Source organism: Panthera onca, chromosome C1, assembly GCF_046562875.1.
Source record: "Panthera onca isolate mPanOnc1 chromosome C1, mPanOnc1 haplotype 2, whole genome shotgun sequence".
Classification (NCBI taxonomy): Eukaryota; Metazoa; Chordata; class Mammalia; order Carnivora; family Felidae; genus Panthera; species Panthera onca.
Genome location: NC_138346.1, coordinates 14,210,952 through 14,234,899, shown reverse-complemented (window position 1 = coordinate 14,234,899; position 23,948 = coordinate 14,210,952). Strand labels below are relative to the sequence as shown.

Genomic DNA, 23,948 nt, shown 5'->3' with positions numbered 1-23,948 from the left:
TCATCAGTACCTCTAGGGACAAAGCTCCACACCGTGTCAGCCGGCAAAGGAAGACCATCCAAGGACCCAGATCCGATGGCAGAGATGGAACGGGGTGTTGGTAACTGGCCGTGACCTCGGTGAGTTCTTCCAGTCTCCCCGCTAAAAATACCATCTACAGACTCACAACTCCGAAATTCGTCTTTCCAGCCACACCCCTGCCCTAAACCCCTGCCAGGCGGATCCAGGTCCTGCTTGATGTCCACACTTGCTTGTCTACTAGACTGACACTTAAGTCTCTAAACAGAACTCAACTTACCCCTTCCTCAAGATGAAATGACCAATTCTGCTGTGAACCTAAACTTGCTCTAAAAATGACTATTAATAACTAATAAACTAAGTCAAAAACCTAAAAAAAAAAAAAATGAAACAAAACCGCCTTACTCACCCCGACTAGGTAATGGTACGTCTGTCTTGTCAGTTCCTCAGACTAAGAGCCTCGGTGACGTCTCTTTCTCTCAGATCCCACACACTATTCATCAGATGCTACGGGTGAAATACAGAAATACATGCAGAATCCGGTCACTCACCAGCCCGGCCACGTCCACCATCCTGGTCCACGCGCTCATCGTCCTCACCTCGGGACTGTTGCAGTAGCCATAAAACACAGTGGCTAGAGCAATCTTGGGAGGGAGGGAGGTCTGTGTCATTGCCATGCTGACGTCCCTGCGACGGTTCTCCAATCCCCTCAAGTAAGAGTCAGGCTGACAAGTCCTGCAGAGCCCTCCAGGTTCCCGTCCCCTTGGGCTCCCACGTCTCCTACTTCTCCCCCCTTCCTCCTCTACCCCCCGCCCCCCCTACCAGTGATGTCAGCCTCCTCTCTGTTGACCATTCTGGGCAGGTCTTTGAACTGTCCTACTTCTTGGCCTGGAACTTCCTTTCCTGACCATGGCATGGCTTGCTTGTTCCTTTGCTTCCTTCAGGCCCTATCTAGCTCAGCTGTAACCTTTGGAAGAAGGCCTGGCTGATCATCCTAGTTAGGACTGCAACGTTACCTCTCCTCCACCCATACCATTCCTCATGCCCTTGAGCTGCTTTATTTTTTCTCAAAGTACGCATAGTCTGCACATTATATAATTTATCATATTTGGCAATTCTCCCTAATGTATTCTTCTTTAGGGCAAATCTGTGTGTCTATTTTTGTTCACTGCTGAGTCTCCAGTGCCTAAAACTCTATCTGGCATATAGAAGGTATATAGATAAATACATATGAAGATACATATTAAATATGGTTAAATATTTAAAGATATATAATAAATGGTTACCCAAACGAATTCCATGAAAAAATATTATTCAATATAGTTTAAACATTTCATTACCTTCACATTCTTTGAACATAGTAGGTTATACGTAATATACAGACTATGGAACAGATGGGGAATGTTTATTTAGCAACGACATTCCAACTCCACCTGGGGATGAACGGGAGTTCCCACCACAAATATCATTCACTGCTGAAAAGATGTGTATCTTCTAAATTGCACACACTCTGTCTTGAGTAAATCAAGGAATAAACTAGAATTCTTTGTGGGATTTAGTATTGTCACCCTATACTCCATGGTCCCTTTCCAATGCCTTCACTTCTTTGTAAAGAAGTCTTTTGTTTGTTTTCTTAGTAAAGCTGGAATGACTGAAATTTGAGGAATCGGAGCGCAGGATACAGAGGCAATTTCACACTACACGCTTACGCGTTGTTATTCTGGAGGTTAGATTTCCGCTACACTTGAGAACCCAAACCCACATTGCCTCCCAACATCTAGGCAAACTGTCACAAAGTCAGGTCCTTTACTCCTCCCCAACTTGTGTCTTAGCCTCATTCACTCCTCGACAGCAAATGGGCTGTTGAAAATTGTTTTGTTTCCTCTCCAGTACAGGGGAAGCAAGGGGGCTCTTAGAGGTGGGCACCCTGAATAAGGAGGCAACTCACAGCCAGACCGGGAGAGAGGCCAGACGATCCAAAAGGCACAGAACTTGAACTACTGTAGTTGATGCCCATGGATCCAGTCATTAGATAGATCAGTTGGGCATGCACCCAACTCTTTTCAAAAAGTTGTAGATATGTGTAACACTTGCAGAAAGCGGACATCTGAAATTATAAAAAGAATATAAATCACGTATTTGGTTGTGCTAGATAAATATAGCATTTTTGTATATACTGTAGACATCTCTATACGTGTATTTGCTTCTAGTACATTTTTTACCAAAGAAGGAAGTTATTCACATCATTGTATCTGACAATGACACACTTAACCATGGGGAATTAACGTATAAATACAACTTTATTTCTTAGTCAACAAACTTTCTAAAGAGTTCCATCTACGTAGGCTTGCATGTACGTGTACATTTTTTTTGGCCTAACATAGTTTTAGTGATATTTAATAATACACTGTTTCTCAGCAAAGGTAATGAAATAAAACAAGCTTAACTCATTTTATTACTATGTCGTTTCCCATTTGATAAACTATGTATCTAGTAATTTCTAACAGAAGTTATCAATCTACACATCCTCCGTCTCCTACTTCTAAGATCTAATGTCACTCACCATGCATACACAAATGTGCACACACACGTGCACATGTACACCCGTATCCATATGCACACATACATGTGCAGATCATTTGCACAAAACTGGATTTCAACAATGTGATCGGATTGTAACTGTTTTAGTAACTTGCTTTTTGGTCATATTGATTGCAAAAAATAAATAGGAAAAATGGGCCTTTTAAAGAAGGGCTGCAGGAAGTTCATAATACGTAAGCATTATATTTTTAGTTATACGGGATCAAAGGAGAGGGAGGATAGTATGAACTAATTTAGTTTATAAACGAAAGTTTCTAGGCAATAAACTCAGTTGATCAGAGTATGATGCATTTAATAAGGTTAATGTAACAGCTTGGGTTAATATGCAGGGCTATTAACTACAGAAGGGGGAATGCTGTTACTGCCGGGTTAGAATGAAGTTAGCATTTATTGAGAACGAAGTTAACAGGCATGCTACCAGCTGCTCCTTCGCTCGATTCAAGCTCCAAATCTTCCAAGAGACCCTACTGAGGCAAATCCCCCTCGGGAACAGCAATGCTGTTTGTCACCCAGATCTACCCCTGGATTCATAGTTGAGGGCTACGGAGAAGTAAGAGTAACAAAGACAAGTGAACACTGATAGAGTGCATCTGCACTCGGGTCGAAGCAGCAATAATCGTGGCCAGGGTCATGAGCACAACAGCGATAGTGAGTAATCTCCAGAGGGCACCTTCAGAGACCCAAGCACCGGCCGGAAGGGGGCCCTCCCTGTTTTACTAACCTTGAAAATTGGATTTGCCTGTGGAGGAGCTTGTGGGTTCCCTTACGTACTTAAATCTTGCTGAGTCTACACACCAATCTGACGGAGCTATTTTTACGGGTCTTAATTTGGTTTTCAATAATGAGCAAAACAAGCAAAAACACGTATCTTGCTTAATTACTAATACGGGAAGAAGAGAATGCGGATGATTCTACGAAAGCTCATTACTGAGAAATAATCCCGAAGTCAGATTTGGGCAACAGGGAATTGGGAGCATTGTGTTTTTAAGGGAGTCACCTCAGGTCAGATCGAGCGGATGATCATCAGACCAAAGCCTGAACTTCGCCAGGAGCACCTCACACCATCGGGATCACACCAATGACAACCAAGACTACGGCTTATACTTTGTGACCTCACGAAGTTGCCAGCACAGACACACCGATTTTTGTTACCCAGATCTCACTACCTGCTTCACAATCAATGGTTCTTAGACTAGAGGCATAAAGGCCCCTGAACTTTGAATACTTGGTTTCTGGATTCAATTTCTCCCGGGGCTGGGGGGGGGGGGGGGGGCGGGGAAGGCCTGATTATAAAACCTTTAAGACTGCAGGCTGCTCTTCAACTATGAGGACACTATTACTGACTCATCCTCCCCCACCCCCAACCCCCACTCCTAGGAGGATCCACTGATGACCATTGGCAGGCTGTGATTAGTACTATGATCTGTGACCATGACTACCTTGAAATTAACCAGCTCGACTTTGTGATCAAACCTCTTGGCTCGACCAACATGTTACCTTAACCAGCTGAGGTGTTAATTATGTGTAAGACGTTAAAGAAAACCTCACAACTTGCGTATGAAGTGAACTCAAATTGGGAATTTATAAGCTTTAATACCTATCATCAAAAGTAACGGCTCCCAAATTTAGCTGAACAAAAGAAATCACTTCGGACCTACTAAGTAAAAATCTACAAGAGGCATTAGTTCTGTTGGGAAGCTTCCCTAGAAAGTCCTGGTGTGCAATTAGGTTTTAAAACACCAGGGAACTTGCGGCTCCTCTTTTGGGGACAGTTTTTGAAATTCTGTGGCACTCTTGTGTAACCTTAAGGATTACAACCCTTCATTTCTTTGAGAATGGACTGCATTATTTTTTAATTGGCTCACGTCAGTTTTGGTGAATATGGATGCCTTATTACAAGTTTGGAGAATACCAATTCTGGTTAAAAAAATCATTAAAATGCTTTTCTTAGGAGTATTGGAAAATGGGTTTGCAGGCAAACTTAAGAAAATTTTTAAATGGGATGAACACAGTGTGCCTAGATTTCTTACTTTGAAGGCCATTCATTCCCCTTCCTTCCACTTCTTGGTTTAGATGTTTAAGTTACAGGTTTTCAACAGACTTATTTGATAGTTATACACACTACACTGGTTGCCCATTGTGAGAGCTACACGGGAACAAGATGCAGATTCTGTCCTACTCCCCACCGGATCCCGTGCCCTTCAGATAAACCTTCTGTCTCTTTTGGCCTACAAACCCATTCCATTTAAAAATTAGTCCAGTGGTTATTTTTTTAATACAGAGGATAGCATCATATAGGAAATAAGATTAATTCTACAGATATTGGTATCTGACATCAGTTATATAAAATTATTATAAACACAGTAATTTGCATATACCATATATACCAATACACACAGCTAGTAATACCGATTTTTTTCTTATGCAGTCTATGTTTCACGAGATCAAATTCTCCAAGGAACACTTTCTAATAAATCAACACAAACTTTCACCAAAATACACACACAAAAAATCTACTTTCAGATTCCAATTCAGTTTATAAAGTTCTGTCCATAGTTTACCAAATCAACCAGTTACTGGGAACACATGAACACTCATGAAAGCGTAGGTTTTGGAATCAGACAGATTTGGGGCCAAATCCCTACACCCTATTAACTATTAGTAGGATCTTAAATGGGTTTTTATATCACTAAGTGTGAGTTTTTTCATGGCGTGTTGTGGGAGTCGAGAGGGCTTTAAAATCAGTGTTAAACACCATCTGAACCAACAATTAGTCTACATTTTCCACTTTTTCCCTAGTTGAAAACCAAGGATGAAATCCTTTCCATTTATAGAAGTAAAAAATATAATGTTCATACCACGGATATTGTCATACCTCCAATAATGCAGTATAAATTTCAATTTATTAAGTTCTTTTAAGACTTTCTTCTAAGACACTTAGTGATCATTAAGCACATTCATCTGCGACTCGCCGAGTGCCTACGCCCACCGCATGCGACGTGCTGAGGCTAAGAATTGTAACTGCAGAAAGTTTTGAGACTTAGATTTTTAATTTTCTCACACTGCAAGAATTCTTGGTTTCATGTATTGTTTGAACTATACTTTGTTACCCAACTATTCAAATTTGAGAATTTAAGTTATTAAAAAAGATACAAGCCTATCTGGAGCTCCTCAGATCATTACAAGGCCACTTTTGCATGGTTCACTGGAGGTTCAACTTAAGACCCTAATATTGGACGATCAAACATTTAAATGACATAATCACAAATTTGCTACTTGTCAACTTTTTCAAGGACTTTCCAGGACTTTCTAGCTATTCATGTTCTCCTGAGAGCTAGCTTCGTGATGGACCTCTGCACCCCCACTTGCTAAATTCACGGTCTCTCTTAGGTCTCGCCTTACTTCTGGCTGATTTGGTTCAGGGAAGGCACACCATAAAGAAAATGTTCTTTAGAACGCAGGATTTGATTTTGAGCTAAGCATCTATCGTCAACCACTAAAGTATGTAAAAGTTTCACTACGATTCCAGAATAGGAGGCATTACCTCCTGTTTCCCTTCCTACCCAAACTGATTATCAGTAAAATATGAAGATGAACTATCTCAAGTTCCACTTTGAGATGTTTCACATATTATCTTTTAAGTTTAGTTTGTCACACAACATTCTCTAACCTTCCTTCATGTGAATGAGATACGAAGTAAAATAGTGAGTTTATAAACAGAAAGCCGTGTCAATCTACAACACGGAATTCAGGCTCAGCAGTCAGAACACAGGATCAAACCCAGGTCCAACTTCATGGCTCTGCCATCTCCCGGCAGTAACCTTGGGCAATGCTGATACAATGAACAGTTCTCATCTCATAGAGCTGATGTGACAACTAAGTTAAATAATGCACAGAAAGCGCTCAGAACAGTGTCTGGCACATGGTAATAAGGACTTAAATGTTTTTAACTGTTTGCTTAACACTAATTATCCCTGCTTCAGAGAATGGAAATAATTCATAATAATTTTGCTAACCTGGCATGTTTTAACGTTCCTATCCGTGGAGTACAAAATACCAGACTATATGCACCGTATAAATAAAATGTATGCTCTTCAATTTTGACACCTAACAGTTTTCTTCCCAGTAAATACCAGACAGCTTATATAAAATTAGGCTTTAAAAATTGTCTTAAGTGACAGTAGACACGCAAAAATAATACCCTGTATATTCGAAGTGAGTCTCTAAAACTGTGAACAAAAGTAGCATTATCTGGATCTAACTTATCAGAATTATTTTCCAGATTGAGGAACTAAGTAACATTTCGGAGGCTGAGACGATGCCAACCCAACAGCTTCCTAGGGATGTAGGTGTAATCTTAAGATCACTGGTTGTCTCCTAAGCCTTTCCTGCTACTTACACACACACTGTGGGGAGTGGACCATCAACAGGGCTTTACTATGACGAGGATTCTTACCAAGAAGGTGTATCAGCATCTTGGGGGTTTGGGAGTGGTACACGTCTGTGTGTACAAGTCTACACAGGTGATTCTCATATCCTTGACAGACATCTCTTCTGCCATCCCCTTTTAAAATTCACTGACATAAAAGAAATCCTTGCATTCACAACCACATTTTATTTTGTGAGGCTGTGTTCCCTAGTTGCAACGAATTTTCAATCTTTAAATAATATAACTATATAGTAACAGTTCAAAAGAAACACCGTCCCGGGTTTCAAAATGATAGCAGAGAATTACAACTCAGCAAGTGAACACAGATTACATCATTTTTGTCGTTAGAAAACTATGTATCCACCCTCAAAATTCTTCAAGTAAGTCATCAAAATTTATTCACATCAACAGGATTAAATGGTTAGGATGTATTCCTCTTTAAAATTAAGACATTAAAAACCAGAAATTAACAGCATGAATAACCTCTTGCTGAAAAGAAGGTAATGTCAGCATGTACCGTTATGAGCTAAAATAATACGAGTTGAAACATAAAACTGTTAGGTGACCCAATTTTGTTTTTCAATGCGGTACCATTCTGCAGCCATTCAATTCAACTGTAGCTCAGAAATGTGTTTCAATGTATTTGTAAGCATTTAGAGTATCAAGCCGGTGCTCCCAACCTGACAAGTGTCTCTAAGCTCTAGATTTGATCTGTACATCCCTTCTTGAGAAAAAAACATAAATTTAACTCCACTGATTTTTAGTACTTTAAGATGGCACTTAAACTTTTGCTTACTGAGATTTCAAATGAAGTTTTTACCCCTTTCGTATTTGTTAACTTGGCCATCTGAGCTGTTCTAGTTCCCGAGGTGTTATAATTATTTAATTAGGAATGGAGAGCAGTAAGAAAAGCGGTGGCATCTCAAGTACCAGTATCTTTCCGTAGACAAACACCCTCCCATTACAGAAATCCAGTTATGTAAACATCAGAAGGCTGAGCCCGCCAGCTTTCCATTTTACACCTGCCCTACTGTCACTCAAGTGTGGTAACAGTACGCTGAGAATAATGCTCATGGTACTTTTCATCTGCATCTTAACTGCATCATGTGAAAGTGGAAAATGTAGAGATTAAGAGCCTGAGGCTTGCAATTCTACAGTCCAAAAGGAGACAGAATTCAATGCATTGCCAACTCTAAAAGGAAAATTATAACCCAAGACGCATGGGGAAAAATATTTACGTGGAGTTTTTAATCCATATTAGAATTCAGTTGTTGTAACTTGACCATAAATTTAAACAGAAACCATCTTCCGAGACATACATTCTAATAAATGTATCAACAGTACTGATAGTCAACCAAGAGTCTGTTATTTGAACTCATTAGTAACATTTCGCTTTTCTATCAGACAGAAACCTATAGTGGTTTGCCCCGATTACACAGCTGAAACATTGTCTTATGAAAACAAAATGAGACAAAATTAAATAAAATTGAAGATAAAAATACTCTGAAGTTAAAGCAAACTATAATCCTTGGCGGATCAATCAGGTAAAAAACATCGGTGAAAGTTGGAAGCACAGGATAACTGACATGAATCTTCAGCACAAAGTACATCTTTGAGAACATGAAACGATGACTCTTTGGAGGACAATAGCTGAATACCCAAGAATCATCAGGTTTGAAAAATATTGCTTATCACTTCCCAAAACACAGCTGCAAGAACTGAAGATCTCATTAAAAAATATTAAGGTAATCATATTTATTGCATCTTGAGAATGCGTTTCAAAACAGAAAATTAACAGTGCACCCCAGCTTCACCAAAATATATATTTAAGAGAGGGGCAACCTAAGATATTTATAAACAAAGTATAGGCTGCATGTGCTTTTCAAAGGGTCTGAATTAAATACAACCAGCTGCCAACTTTGTGCTCTGACATACTTGAGTTAGTGGGTGTGTGTATACGAAATCATTTATTTTTGTCTACAATAAATGAAATAAAAACACTGCCCTATACAATCCACTATTAGCAGTGAGTACAACAGCAAAAAATTATTGTACAATTTATACATACTAAAATATTTTCTCTCTCTAGAGATAACGCAGAACAAAACCTAATCATTATGACTTAATGTGGGAAATCTCAAATTACAATAGGGAAAAACGAAATCAGGGAGTGTGTGGAGCCCGAAATAAAGGTTCCTGGTCATAAGGCTATAGGATTAGTAAGTGCAAGTGGTAGAATAAAGCATGCTCAAATGTATGCTTGGGTCTTTGTATATTTATCAAACCTTTAAATTAAACAAGACTAGCTGAAGAAATGTCTTAAGCAGAGCAAGATAACTGGGGACTGTGTCATTTCTTTTACCATTTTTGTTACCCAACTTATACAATGCGCAAAGTGCTAAGCAACACTACAAAACACATTTACGTCAACACTGAAGACCTGGGGAAATGAAATCCAACAATTTTATTTTAATGAGCTGTATTTTCTAAATTTTTGTTTTATTTTTTCCTGTTTTCATACAGTATTGAAAACAAAACGCAGCACATTCACATTTTCCCGAGGAACTGTAAAGATGATCTCTACAGGGATAAACGTAAAGCCTGAAGCTCAATCAATTGATGTTGAAAACTCTCAAAGGGAGTAAAGGCTTGATCTGAATGGTCTAGAACATGTACTGTAATTTAATAGCAGAGATGGCCGTCTTAATATTTAATGATTTAAAAGAACTTCTCAGTCCATGCGAAAAGTACAGTCCAATAAATCAAATTTCTGAACGCATTTTATGCTACATATGTGTATACTTTGCGATCCTCAGGTGTTCGTGCCAAATATTCTCTCTCAATAAGTCCTTCAATACGTTTCTTAATAACAACTGGACTTGGTAAGAATCGAGCCTTCAACTGCTGAGTTACCTAGAAGAGAAAGTAGAACAACGAATTCCTACCAGAAACTTTAAAAAATATTTAACATTTCCAGGTAAACACAGAAAAATTCTTACCTTTGAACAGAACTGATGTGTCATTTTAAGATTCGTATCAAACTCTACTAATGTGACTACTAAAGTCAAAAATTGACTTTGAAAATCAAAATAGGTTTTATTTGAAAATGTAATGTACGGGTTAGAATATACCTCATCAGAACGTGAATGCTAAGGTGGGTCAGTAGTTGAATTAGGTGGAATATGTTAGCATGAATGTATACCACACTATGGCTTAACCATTTTGATGCTATCATCTAAACTTCTGGGTTATTCTCCCATTCACAGAATTTCGGAATCACAACGTCTTTAAGAGCACAGACTCTGAACCCAGAGCATCTAGATTCAAGTCCCAGCTCTTCCATTTACTAGCACTGGGACCCTGGAAAAGTTAACTTAGCCTCATGAGACTGATGGCAATGTCTGGTCGGTTGTAAGGGCTACTGCTGTTGTTCTTTTCTCCAACTGCTGTCAGGATTCTAGGTACTGTGACATCGCTGATAATAAAACAGTAACGACAGCAGCAGCCGAGGTCTGACTGTGCACTATGTATCAGTCACTCTGTATATGTTAACTTATTTAATGCTCTTAACCCTGCAAAGTGAGGAACATAGCCAGGCAGCAAGACTGACATAAACTGAAAGTAAACCGAACCAATAGTTAGAGATGAGAATCTAAACCTTTCCGCCCCCAAAGTTCATGCTTTCCCCACTGATCTACCCTGCCTCCCTGCCTCTCTTGCAGAACACCTATCCACCCACAAGCCAGTTTCCTTTTTTTACTCCTGTTGGATCATTTCCCCAAGACCACAATGGATTGACAATTCTTTGAAATCTGAAACTTCAGTACTTTCCCCCTCCAACTAAAATCTATCTCCTTTCTAGTATTATCACTCCACTATCAACACACTTGTTCCCAACCCACCTGAGATCTCTCACCCTCTGACCCTTCCTTATGAGCTACTAGTAACTTCTTCTGACCTTACCTCCTTCTTGACAGGGTCTGGATCACTTCAGCTATACTGTCAACAGTACCCTCAACTCCCAGACTCCTTTGGTTCTCTTCCACAAACACCCGTTCCACGTTTACGACATCATTCAAAATCTACTACTCGGTTCCCTGCAGGGTAAAGTTGTTTTTACACCTTTTGGGCAGACCAGGAATCAACAAGATGTAGCCCACAGGCCAAATACAGCCCCACTGCCTGTTTTTCTAAATTCTTCCTGGAACACAGCCACACTTAACTGTTACTGGTGGCTGCTTTCGCACTACAACTGGCCATTGAAAAAAAAGTCTGCCAATCTCTGGTATAGACTGATAACACACATTTAATGTGTTCTAGTTCAGCAAGTTCCTGAGCACCATCCCCTCACATCCTGTTTCACGCAGGGAAGAGAGACCACTTCAGCACACAGTTCCTTCGACTCCCACCTCCTTACACATACACATTTATTCACACTCGTATCCACCCTTGAATAGCACACACCCTGCATCCTGCCCTGGGTCCCAAGAGGGGCGCAATCAGTAGCATCTTTGTTAACACACCTACCATCCACCTGTGCTCTTTACACAGCTCGTTCTCCTTTCCTCTCCTAGACTCTGTACGTCAACTGTCCCTCAATCCCGTCTTCTTTCCCTTCCTTCCTTAACCTTAGCGTTTAGACACGGGGAGTATCTTCCCGCCAGAAAAACAAAATCCAGGACGCCTCAACTTAACACCCAGTCCTCCAGGTTTGCTCTGCGCCTTTTCCCATGGGCCAACGTCTTGAAGGACAAGGCACTCTCCTGGTTTCCCCTCCACTTCTTTCCTCTGGCCCGGCCAGCAGATGTCCACTCTACCAGAACAATGCAAATGCCCGGGAAAACCCATGAGTTACCTAATTGCCAACAGGTCTTAAGTGTTTGACTTTTTCCACTTTTTGAAAATTCCTGACCGATCACTCTTGTAATTTTCTTCCTTTGCCACGTGATATAAACTCAGCTTGTGCAAAATTCTGCTCACGGACATGAAGAACACAGCGGCACACTGTCCCTCTTCCTCCTTAGCCAGAAACCGACGTGTGCTCGACTCCTCTCATTTCCCACGGACGGCCAGTCGGTAAATGGTGACTTCCCATTTGTCTTCACACAGCTCTCCCCCCTCTACCAATATTTATGCAGCCCTAATCATTTCAATGGCCTTTCAAGGAGGCTTCCCCTTCTTCGTTTCCAAATTTATAATATGTAAGCACTCAATAAATGGTAAGTTTATTTATTTTTGGAAATAAAAGTAGACTGTTTAACATCAAAGCATTAAGTAGCAGCAAAATTGTTTTAATCTTCAAGTGACAATATTCTATTACTTTTATTACAAGGACATTAGTTCTCAAAGTGCACACATATCTGGATGTACCCCTGTGCTCAGTTATCAAGTAAGTGCCATACTTTGTAAGTGTTACCTGACTATGGTTTCCTTATTCTAAAATTAGATTTTAAATAACTTGAATATAGTTCTTCCCTAAATTTGAACGGTTAGTATTATTTCGCCTTTTCGACCCTGATCTAGCCCCGCAGCGCCCTTACCTCTGCTACTAATACATTGTGCTGCATCTTCTTTCTGGACTTCATTATCCGCACTATAGCAGCTTCTATCTCATGTTTTCTGTCGTCGTCTACTTTCTGCCTCGTTTCTTTCCTTTCTGGGTCAGATTCACCTTGTTTGGCAGCAACTAAAAGACAAAGACATTTACCATGTAATTACCACGTAATGCAAAAAATGTAGTTTAGAGACAAAGATAATTTAGTATTATCCACACAGGCCCATTTCAACCTGAGTATACACATACACTTATTAATTCAAGAGAACATTGAAGAGAACATTCAAGAAGAACATTCAAAGGGGCCTACTTCAACGTTTATTTTCACAAATATTTAAATAAGTAACGATCACTGATACAAAAATTCTGCTTATTCTTTTTAAGTATTAAGAATTTAATTTTACAGAGATAATAAAACCAATTTTGTTTTTATTAAATACAATGATCCCTCTCCTGGAAGAAAAATGGTAGCTGGATATATTTAATAGAAAAATTATCAGTAAATAATTTTCATTGCTGTGACTTCCAGAGGTCAACTCGTACTTTACCAACATAACGTCAAGATATCTTAAGAGGAGGAAAGAGTTCTATATTGCCAAGATGTAGTTAGCTCAATTTAAATAATGAGAAAGCACCACTGGGATGTCAGCTGAAAGAACTCCAGAACAAATACTTTATTTGTTCCTCTCACAGAGTATCTAAACAATTTATCGTACGTCTTAATTTTTCTTTATGTCACAATCTCACTATCACTAATGCATAGTACATTCCAACCTTTCGGAGAAGAGAAGTCTTACTCTGTTATTGCCTACTGTCTTCAAGGCAACTGCTCAGGAATAAATACAGAAGTCCCTTTCTCTTAAAACTTTGCTCTCACTGAAGTAGCAGAAAAAGAAAAGTAACAGATTTTTTGTTTATCTGGTCATCAATAAGAGATAGATAATGAAGTTTTGGGAGGCAGAAATTGGAAAATTACAAAGAACCGCCTAACACACTGCTGGCTTAGGCACGGGCACATCCACAAGAGAACAGACTGTACAGTTCAGAAGATCATTCTGGTGTGTATGTCCACTCAGCGGTTTCTTTTTTTTTTTTTTTTTTAACTTTTTTTTATTTTTGAGACAGAGAGTGACAGAGCATGAATGGGGGAGGGTCAGAGAGAGAGGGAGACACAGAATCTGAAACAGGCTCCAGGCTCTGAGCTGTCAGCACAGAGCCCGACGCGGGGCTCGAACTCACGGACCGTGAGATCATGACCTGAACCGAAGTCAGACACTTAACCAACTGAGCCACCCAGGCGCCCCTACTGAGCAGTTTCTAATTAGAATCCCTTGGTTAAGAATTCTTTCAGTACCTTTTTCCAAGTTAAAGATAATCAGTATCTTAAGAAGAGAAGAATTAGATTAAAATGACCTCCTAAGAGGGGCGCCTGGGTGGCTCAGTCGGTTGAGCGTCCGACTTCAGCTCAGGTCACGATCTCACGGTTCGTGAGTTCGAGCCCCGCGTCAGGCTCTGGGCTGATGGCTCAGAGCCTGGAGCCTGCTTCCGATTCTGTGTCTCCCTCTCTCTCTGCCCCTCCCCCATTCATGCTCTGTCTCTCTCTGTCTCAAAAATAAATAAACATTAAAAAAAAAAAAAAATGACCTCCTAAGAAAGAATAATGCTTTTACTCAAAAAAAGCCAACGTCATTAAAAAAGAGAGGGGGAGGGAGAGAGAGAGAGAGGGAGGGGGAGAGGAAGAGGGAGAGAGAGAAAGAAAGAGACAGACAGACAGACAGACTTAGAGTAAATAAAAATCAATGTAATGGGGAAACCTTAACTGAATCCTGGACCTAAAGAGTAAGATATGAAAGGCATTTTATTTTATTTTTTAATGTTTATTTTGGAGAGACAGAGTGTGAGCAGGGGAGGAGGAGGGGGGGGAGAGAGAGAGAGAGAGAGAGAGAGAGAGAGAGAGAGAGAGGGAGAGGGAGGGAGAGGGAGAGAGATGGATGCAGAATCTGAAGCAGGCTGCAGGCTCTGAGCTGGCAGTACAGAGCTTGGCACAGGGCTCGAACTCATGGACATGAGCTGCGAGATCATGACATGAGCCGAAGTCAGACGCTTAACCGACAAAGCCACCCAGGTGCCCCTAGAAAGGCATTTTTTTTTTTTTTTTTTTTAATTTTTTTCAACGTTTTTTATTTTATTTTTGGGACAGAGAGAGACAGAGCATGAACGGGGGAGGGGCAGAGAGAGAGGGAGACACAGAATCGGAAACAGGCTCCAGGCTCCGAGCCATCAGCCCAGAGCCTGACGCGGGGCTCGAACTCACGGACCGCGAGATCGTGACCTGGCTGAAGTCGGACGCTTAACCGACTGCGCCACCCAGGCGCCCCTAGAAAGGCATTTTTGAGGAAACTGTGGACAAGTAAGTGGAGGTGGTATAAAATATTTATTTATACAAATAAGTATTATGGAATTATTAATTTTCTTGGGTGTGATACAGTATTACAATTATTTTGGAAAATACCTTATTCTAAGGAGATAAATGTATACTTAAGTATTAGGGTGGGGGAGTGTAATGTTTGCAGATTAATTTAAAATGCTGTAGCAAATATATACACATATGAAGGGGGAGGGTGGGGTCAAGGGCACCGGAGCAAATGGGACAAAAAATTTAATGACTCATAAATACAGGTGACGGCCACACATACCTTTGTCCATTATCGTGTTTCTCACTTTTTCTATGGATTTGAAAATATTTAAAATAAAAAGGTGGAGAAAAGAATTTTTTAATTTTTTTTTTAACGTTTATTTATTTTTGAGAGAGAGAGAGATAAGAGCATGAACGGGGGAGGGTCAGAGAGACAGGGAGACACAGAATCTGAAACAGGCTCTAGGCTCTGAGCGGTCAGCACAGAGCCTGACGTGGGGCTCAAACCCACGGACCGCAAGACCATGACCTGAGCTGAAGTCGGACGCTTAACCAACTGAGCCACCCAGGCGCCCCAAGAATTTTTTAAAAAACAATCTATTGTGTTCTGCTAGATGTGACCACCTAAATAGGTATATTCCAAGATAAATGGGAAGGCTGTGGTGATACACACTGGATTAGGAGGTTTTTTAAAACGTGAGGGCAGAAGCTCACTCTCAGTCTCGCACAACACCCTTCCCTTAAGAAGAACATAACAGAGGCACATGCTTGTGTAAGGGGGTACAGATGTATCTAGCTATATCTGGGAAAGGGTGGGGGAAAAGTGAGATGCAGTGGTGGGGAAAACTGTTAACTATGGAAATTGCTGTAGATTACAGTGAAATCTAATTTTTTTTTTTTTTAACGGTTATTTATTTTTGAGAGAGAGACAGAATGCCAGTGGGGGAGAGGCAGAGAGAGCAGGAGACACAGAATTCAAAGCAGGTTCCAGGCCCTGAGCTGTCAGCACAGAGCCTGACGTGGGGCTTGAACTCACAAACCATGAGATCACGACCTGAGCTGAAGTCAGACACTTAACCGACTGAGCCACCCAGGGGCCCAGTGAAATCTAATTCTTCTCAAAGACTGTATTATTTGAGTAATATTTTTAACTTCTTTGTCTAAACTTCGATTCCTGACTATAGTAAGAGCAGCATAATTAGGTTAGGACAGAGTCTTTGCATCTTCGATTATGAGCCAAAAGGCAAGGATGTATTTTGACAACTTAGGAAAAACCCATGTGGTCACATACTTATCACCAGAAAGAAAATTTTAACTTCTACAAAATATTTTTAAGAGCCATGATAATCTAAGTGCCATTCCTAAATGAAAACATTATTTCTTCCTAGAATTTTATAGCTGAAAAGAACTTTAAGAGATCTAGCTGAATTCCTTACCACACAGAACTGTATTCCTATTTTAATTAAAGTGTTATATACACACATTTAACATCAAAAATAAAAAATTCTATTTTCATCAGATCTAAAATACTACACACACACAACACACACACACAACCACTGCCACCCCAAATTAAAAATCCGGAGAGAAGACTATTTCTTTTTGAGAACAAAAATAGTATCTGAAATTATTATTGCTGGACATAATGGAATCTAGGATTATAAAGAGTTACTTATTTAGGGTAAAGCAGGGTGAGGTTTGGTAATTCAGATTATGTACCACCATACATCTTCCTCTAAATCTAGAATACAAACAAGTCCTGAAATCCAAAACCTGTATCTACCTAAATCTGTAAAGTCTTATGCCCTGCACTGGGGAAAAAAAGATATTTTATTCCATGACTTTTTAAGCATAGTTCTGTTTTTATTTTCAATTTACATCTGTGTCCAAACATGAGGCTATTTTTGGTGATGAAGGTACAATGATATGGTCTGCAAATATGGGACAAATTAGGCAATACTTTAAAAGAGACACCACCCTGCTTCAGAAGGCATACAAATCCAATCAGGGTCAAAAAGGTCAGTAGAAGTGTGTATACAATGTTTTTTTAATGTATCCTGGTAATCAGTTACAGATTTAACATTAAAATAATTTTTAAAAGACTCTTATAATATAAACACAATTTTTTAAAGTTAAGGAAACTACAGTCATTTTAAACTTATTTTAAAATACTATTTTTCTACAAAGACTACAGAGCTGTAATGGATGAGTCAGTCCTGTGAAGCTTATCTAATAGTAATTTTGAAATCAGGGAACAAACTATGTTAGAGGTTTAAACATGAACAAAGGTAAAGTGCTTTTTCCCCTTAAATACATAGAAAACACACGTTGTACACTATGTTAAGTATATAATAAACAGGATGCTCATTATTAATTAAAAATAAACACATTAAAAATTGTTCACAATAGGGTCATTTCTAAGCCTTTAAATGAGAGATAATATGGGTTTTTAAGGTTTTGCAACTTAAAAAATACCCATCAAAACATAAATAGCTGCATCTAAAAATCAAACTTTAGATAAATAACCCCCAACTCTGACAAATTTGTAAATCAGTTTAAAAAAGATGTCCATCATTAGTTAACTCAGCCAATTAAAAACAATTATTTTACTAATCTATAACAAAATTGTATTTAACCTGTTGAAAACCAAATGGAAATAAATACCTTGTTCACACTACAAATTACTTTTTAAAACGCTCACCGTACTTGGATTCAACTGTATTTTGACAGGAACACATATGAATAGAGCTGCTTTAGTCCTTAAACCTACGTGTCACACAGCATCAGAAACGCAGTACTGCTTTTGAAGAAAGAAATCCAACAGATAATAATTTTTTCAGAGGAAAAATATAATTCCAGGTACCTGTTTGAATCTTGACTCTGTGTAGTTTGGATGTGAACTGATCATTAACTGTAAATATGTGACCATTTTCTATTTCCTTTGACTTGGGTTCTTTCGTGAGAACCCGCTGGGTTGGTTTACCACAGGCGAGGGACTGCAGGGCTCGAACAAGCTCTCTTTCAGGTATATCGGTCTCTTGTTGAATTTCCTGAAATTTCACCAGATTGACAGAATTAGAAATTTTGAAAGATTAAAGCAGATCAGTTAATTACTAAGTAAAATCAACCGAACAGGAGAGATAATTACATGAAAGAAATAATTTACAACAAAGAATTCCCTGATTATTAGGACACCTCACTAAAATCTCACTTATTTGAACAAACTAGAGGAAAAGGTGATTCAAATCACAAAATATTGAAAAGACATGTACTTTTTTATTTCAGGAGATATAAGGCCTAGTCTAAAAATGTCATCCAGCAGAGATTATTTGGGACCTGCTCTACTATTTAAGTAAAAAAAAACGAAACAAAGTGTTAGCAAACACGATTGCTTTTGGAAAAGCTCTACTATCCTACAAGTGGACCCACACTACTTCTGCTCAGCAACTTCTTTTCTAGAAAGAAGCAAAGTCAGCCCAAAGCTAAGGCATTCCATTCTACCATATAATCAAAATTCACAATCCGTGTTGACCATTTACTGCCTGTATGACCAAATGAAAAAAACATAAATTCCTGGTAATTAACATTAAACATGAAAAAAAGTAAGAAATGTTTTCAAGTCCAGGTGATAATTTTTGCTTCTTACCATGGTATGAATAAAATGCAATAGTACAAACAAAAGCAGTTTAGAGAAGAATGAATGTGTAATGTCTTGATTCATCATGCTCCTCTCTGGTCCACGGGACAGGAAGGGAATTGTACATGTATACGATGTAGTTCCTACATGTCTACAGATGTATGATGCCACCCAGTCTTCACAGCAGGGCAGATCGCTTTGATTTGCTGTGTAAAAGCTATTCTTTCTCAAGAGCAGCTCAGGAAGAATAGGCATATTGATCGTGTAACTGATCTGGAGAGAGTCATTCTCTCTTTCACAGGAGTCTGAGCACCAGCGTGGGTTTCTCTAAAGGACTATCAGTGAGGAGTGAAAGAAATGCGAATTTTAGTGATGATGAAGCACATTCCTTTGCCTCAAATGATCTCTGTATGTCTCCATACTTTAGCCATTTCAAATACTATAAATGTTAAATCCTGGCAAATTAAATAGGTGCTATTATTACAATGTTGATTATAATTATTATTATGTGTGACAAGTGACTTAATCACATATTCTATTGTTTAGTCATACTGAGAGAAAACTAGAAACTCCTTCTTAGGTGATATTTTACAATTACAGATCATTCCCAGAGGTGACTATTGCAATTCAGTGTGCATCCTTTAGGACTTTTCCTATACATCTACATATCCACACAGGAATACAAATCCATACACACATGCGTATGTACAGGAACATGCCCATTAATATACCAGTATTAATGTTAAATATAAATGGGACACCTCCTCTGTAACATGTACTTTTCCCATTCTGGCACATGTACCCTTTCATTTTCTTTTGCTTTATTACCTTTTTGGTAGAAGTCTTCTACCTTTCTCGCTAGAATGAGTCCTAGGAAACGATGATGATTCTTATTAAAATATTGCTTTCCTCAAGTTATTTTCTGATTAACTGATTTTTATATAAAAGTTGATTTTTCATCTGAACTCTTCTATAAGAATGTTCCCAGGTGATTATCATAGTTGACAATCACCCTGCCTACAAATTTTGTCAACTCCTGATATTTTATAAATTTCACTTTTTCTTAGTGTTAGGACCTGCAGAACAATGCTGAATAATAGTAATCATTAGGCAGATATCCTAAAATCTGTTCCTACCTTTCATGGGCAGAGGTCTAATATTTTACTACTAACTACTGCTTGCTTATTAGGTCTCTCGTTAGATATAACCTTATGATATTAAGGGGATTTCATTCTATTCTTAGGTGGCTAAGAGTCCCCCATATCCTGGAAATATGAAATGAAGACTGACTACTACAAATGCTTTTTGTGTATCTATAGAAATCATTAATTGATTTTCTCCTTGAAAAGTCTGGCGATACAGCAAATGCTCAGTTAACTTTATGATGATGATGATGATCATGATGATGATGAAGGAGGAGAAGAAACCTTCATTATGTTAACAAATTCCTTCTTTGTATTCCAGGGATAAATCCTATTTGGACACACGGAATCATTCTTTCAATATGCTGCTGAGTATGACTTGCCAATATTTTATTTAAGATTTGTGCATTTCTTTTTTTTTTTTTTTTTTTTGTTTACTTATTTATTTTCAGAGAGAGCACAAGCGAGTTGGGGAGGGGCAGAGAGAGAGAATGCCAAGGAGGCTATTCGCACAGAGCCTGATGTGGGGCTTGATCCCATGAACCATGAGATCATGACCTGAGCCAAAATCAAGAGTCAGGCACTTAATTGACTGAGCCACTTCAAGCGTCCCAAGATTTGTGCACTTAAAGTTGAACAACCTATAGCTTTTTCTTTTTTGTATTCTCCTTATTCACTTTTAGTAATAAGGTTATGTCAACCTCACATATTTCCAAGAGCAATAGGTGTATTTTGCTTTCTGAGTTGAAAGTTCTCTGTATAGCTTTCAATTTTAATTTGCTAATTATATTATTCAAATCTTCTAGAAGATCTTTTTTATTGTCTTGTCAGGACATTTGTGAAGGATTTCTGTGATTGCAAATTGTCTATTTCACCTTGTATTCCCAAACACTTTCCTTTCTATGTGAAATTATGTTATTAATGATGTTAGCACTTCTTCATGAGATACCAATTATCACTGGTTTTTAACTGATTTCTATTTAAGTGCTACTGCCTAACATTAATTTTGCTATTATCCATAACTAGTTTTTATATTTCAGACTCACTCTCAAGAAAATTTAAGAAGTATAATAAAGAACATTCAGAAAAACATATATTAATTAATATCTACATGCCTTTCAAAAACCAAATGCTAGTTACTATAATCTATGGTAGAAACTACCACTTTATGTACTTCCTGATTTTAGCTGTTTTAAACCATAACAAACTTCTATTCATTAAAAAAAATACATAAAAAGAGAAACAGCTTCAGCAGCTTGACTACCACGGATGAAATGTGACACAACATATAAATGCCACCTTTTGCAGGCAGCTTCTGAGATGGCCCATAATGATCCTGGTATGTTTTAGCCTTGTGTGATCCTCTCACAGTATTGGGGCTAACTTGGGTGATCAAGAAAATAAGAAGTGACCGTATGCGACTTCAAAGGCTAGCGTCATAAAGGCATGCCAGGTTCTGCCCGGGGCTCTTGGATGGCTCGGGTTAGGGAGAGTTTCCCACTGCTATGCAAGGACAACTGAACAGCTATGTGGTAAGGGCCACGTGAAGAGACACGGAGACCTCTTTTATCAAGAGCTGAAATGAACTTGCCAGCTACGTGGAAGGAAGAATATTCCAACAGCTTGGAAGTGTATTTTCCAGGCACAAACATTAGATGACTGAAGCCCCAGGTGACATCTTCACAACCTCATGAGAACCTGTGAGCCAAAACTCACCAAATGAGCTCCTCCTAAACCTCTAATCCACAGAAACCAGGAAAGATGATAAATTGTTAGAGGCTGTTTTAAACTTAAGTTTTGAGATGTGTTATGTAGCATTAAATAACACATACACCGTTTTACTGAACTTATAAAGAGTATTCAGAGTTAAAAAATCAGCCTCCTTTTAAAGTATTACTTTCAACTATCCTCTCTAATTTGTGGAGGTGAGTTGTGTAAAAGAGCCGGCTAATAATGCTTACACAGCAGACTAGAATGCAACATACGGTATGAGTACAAACTTCAAGTGCCTTCTCACAATGCCCCCTGTTCAAGATGCAAGCAGCCAGAAGGCTTTGGAGCCACAGGAATGGCATTCTACATATGCCATTTATGCTCAGGCATCTGGTTTGTTACTTAGCTAACATTTGAAATATTAGAGGAATTTTCTGCCTAATTTTACCCTCTACTTAATGATGCTCATTAGTATCAGTGATCCCAAGTCGGTTGGGAAAGAGAAGAGTAAGCCTGAACCACTAAAATTACTAGCAATTCTAATAATGGCTTTAGAAAGTGAGTTTATGGTTTTGTCTCATTATTTTCACCAGCTCTTTATAAAGTAGGACTGAAAACCAGCATTAATTAGCATTTATCAGCAGTTTATTTTGCTTAAAATATATTACCCATGGTAGCTGCAGATTAAAACAGTCAAGCTGTTAGAGATCATTTAAGTCCACCCCTGTTTGAAAAGGCTTACAACTTGAGCAAGGTACTCAATACTTGCTTAATTAATATCCTTGGGACTAAATCATATGTAACTTGCGCTGGACAGTTGAGGTTACTCACCTAGGTAAGACACACCTGGAAATAGATAAGACCAAGACCTCTTGGCTTAGCCACCAGACCTACAACACTTGGGTTTCAAAGCATTTCCTTTAGGTGTATCCCATAAAAACAATAATCTCTTAAATGCAAGCATGAAGGTAGGTATAAAATAGGCCTACAGGGGTGCCTGGGTGGCTCACCTGACTCTTGATTTTGGCTCGGGTCATGGTCCCACGCTCACGCGACTGACCCCTGTGTCAGGCTCAGTGCTGGGACACTGGGCGTGGAGCCTTCTTAAGCTTTCTCTCTCTCAAAAATATCTACAATTCAATTCTGCCCTAAACTTCAAGTGAACTTATTTCTATGTTCACGGTATCTGAAAATTAGCTTTCAATTAAGAATAAATATGGCAATAATTTTACAGCTTTTATCTTAAATTTACACTTAAGAATCACATGATCTTGGGGCCCCTGGTTGGCTCAATCGGTTAAGTGTCCGACTTCAGCTCAGGTCATGTTCTCACGGCTACTGAATTCAAGCCCCGCATCAGGCTCTGTGCTGACATTTCAGAGCCTGGAGGCTGCTTCAGATTCTGTGTCTTCCTCTCACTGTCTACCCCGCCCCTCTCATACTCTGTCTCTCTCTCAAAAATAAACAAACATTTAAAAAAAAATTTAGGAAGAATCACATGATCTTTATTTCCACTCAACGTACCTATTAAAGGCATGGGAAAAGACTAATCGCATTTAACGTAATCAAAGGTCTTGGTGGAGGAAAGAAAAAAAAGATGGGTATAAAAAAGAAATTTGACACTACCAAGATAGTGTAAAACTAGCACTAGACATACAAAGCGATCAGATTTGATTGCTCAGAGTGCAGAAACAGACCCACACATATATGGTGAATTGATTTTTTTCATAAAGGTGCCAGGTAATTCAAAGGGAAAAGAACAATGCTTTGGACAAAGAACAATGGAATGAACAACTGAATATCTGTGTGTGGGGGGAAATAATTCTTAATTTTTACCTTATTTTTTGTAAGTAAATTCTAACATTTCTTAGACAGGATATCAAAAGCCATGAACTATAAAAGGAAAGTGGCAACTGGACTTTTTCAATATTAAAAGCTACTGCTCTTCAAAAAATATCATTTAAGGAAAATGAAAAGGCAAGTGACAGTGTGAGAAAATATTCATACCACACAGATCTGACAAAGGATTTGTATCCAAAATTTGTAAAAAGCTTTCCAAACAACCCAATAAAGACAAGAAGAGGCGCTTCACCAAACAAGACATGTAAGTGGCACAGGAACACACCCAGGATTCTCTGCGTCTTGATCGCCATCAAGGAAAGGCAAGTTAAATCCACAGTCACATACAGTTACACACCAAATAAAACAGCTACAATTTAAAAGTATTAAATTCTGGAGACGATATGGGGCAACTGGAACTCTCCTACACTGCTGGCAGGAATGTGAAAGAGCACAACACTTTGGGACATCGTTTGGCCGTCTCTTAAAAAGTTCAACCCATCTTTCTCTTCCTAACAGCCTAAATCTGAGAATGACTCAAATGCCCATCGCTAGGTAAGTGGGTAAAGAAAACGTAGTAAATCCGTATAATAGAATAT

General features: G+C 38.8%; 1 protein-coding gene across 6 annotated transcripts in view; it reads right to left on the bottom strand.

Moving 5' to 3' along the window:
* Positions 1–9,493: 9,493 nt before the first annotated feature.
* The window catches only part of CUL3 (cullin 3), a 94,894-nt gene continuing 80,439 nt past the window's right edge, over positions 9,494–23,948 (bottom strand). For all 6 annotated transcript variants that reach the window (XM_060623892.2, XM_060623890.2, XM_060623893.2 and 3 more), the window contains 3 exons: positions 17,882–18,068; positions 12,589–12,734; positions 9,494–9,961 (listed from right to left, as the gene is read on the bottom strand). In XM_060623892.2, the coding sequence (XP_060479875.1) occupies positions 9,830–9,961; positions 12,589–12,734; positions 17,882–18,068 (465 nt within the window). In that variant the 3' untranslated portion in view covers positions 9,494–9,829. The remainder of the gene's footprint in view (positions 9,962–12,588; positions 12,735–17,881; positions 18,069–23,948) is intronic.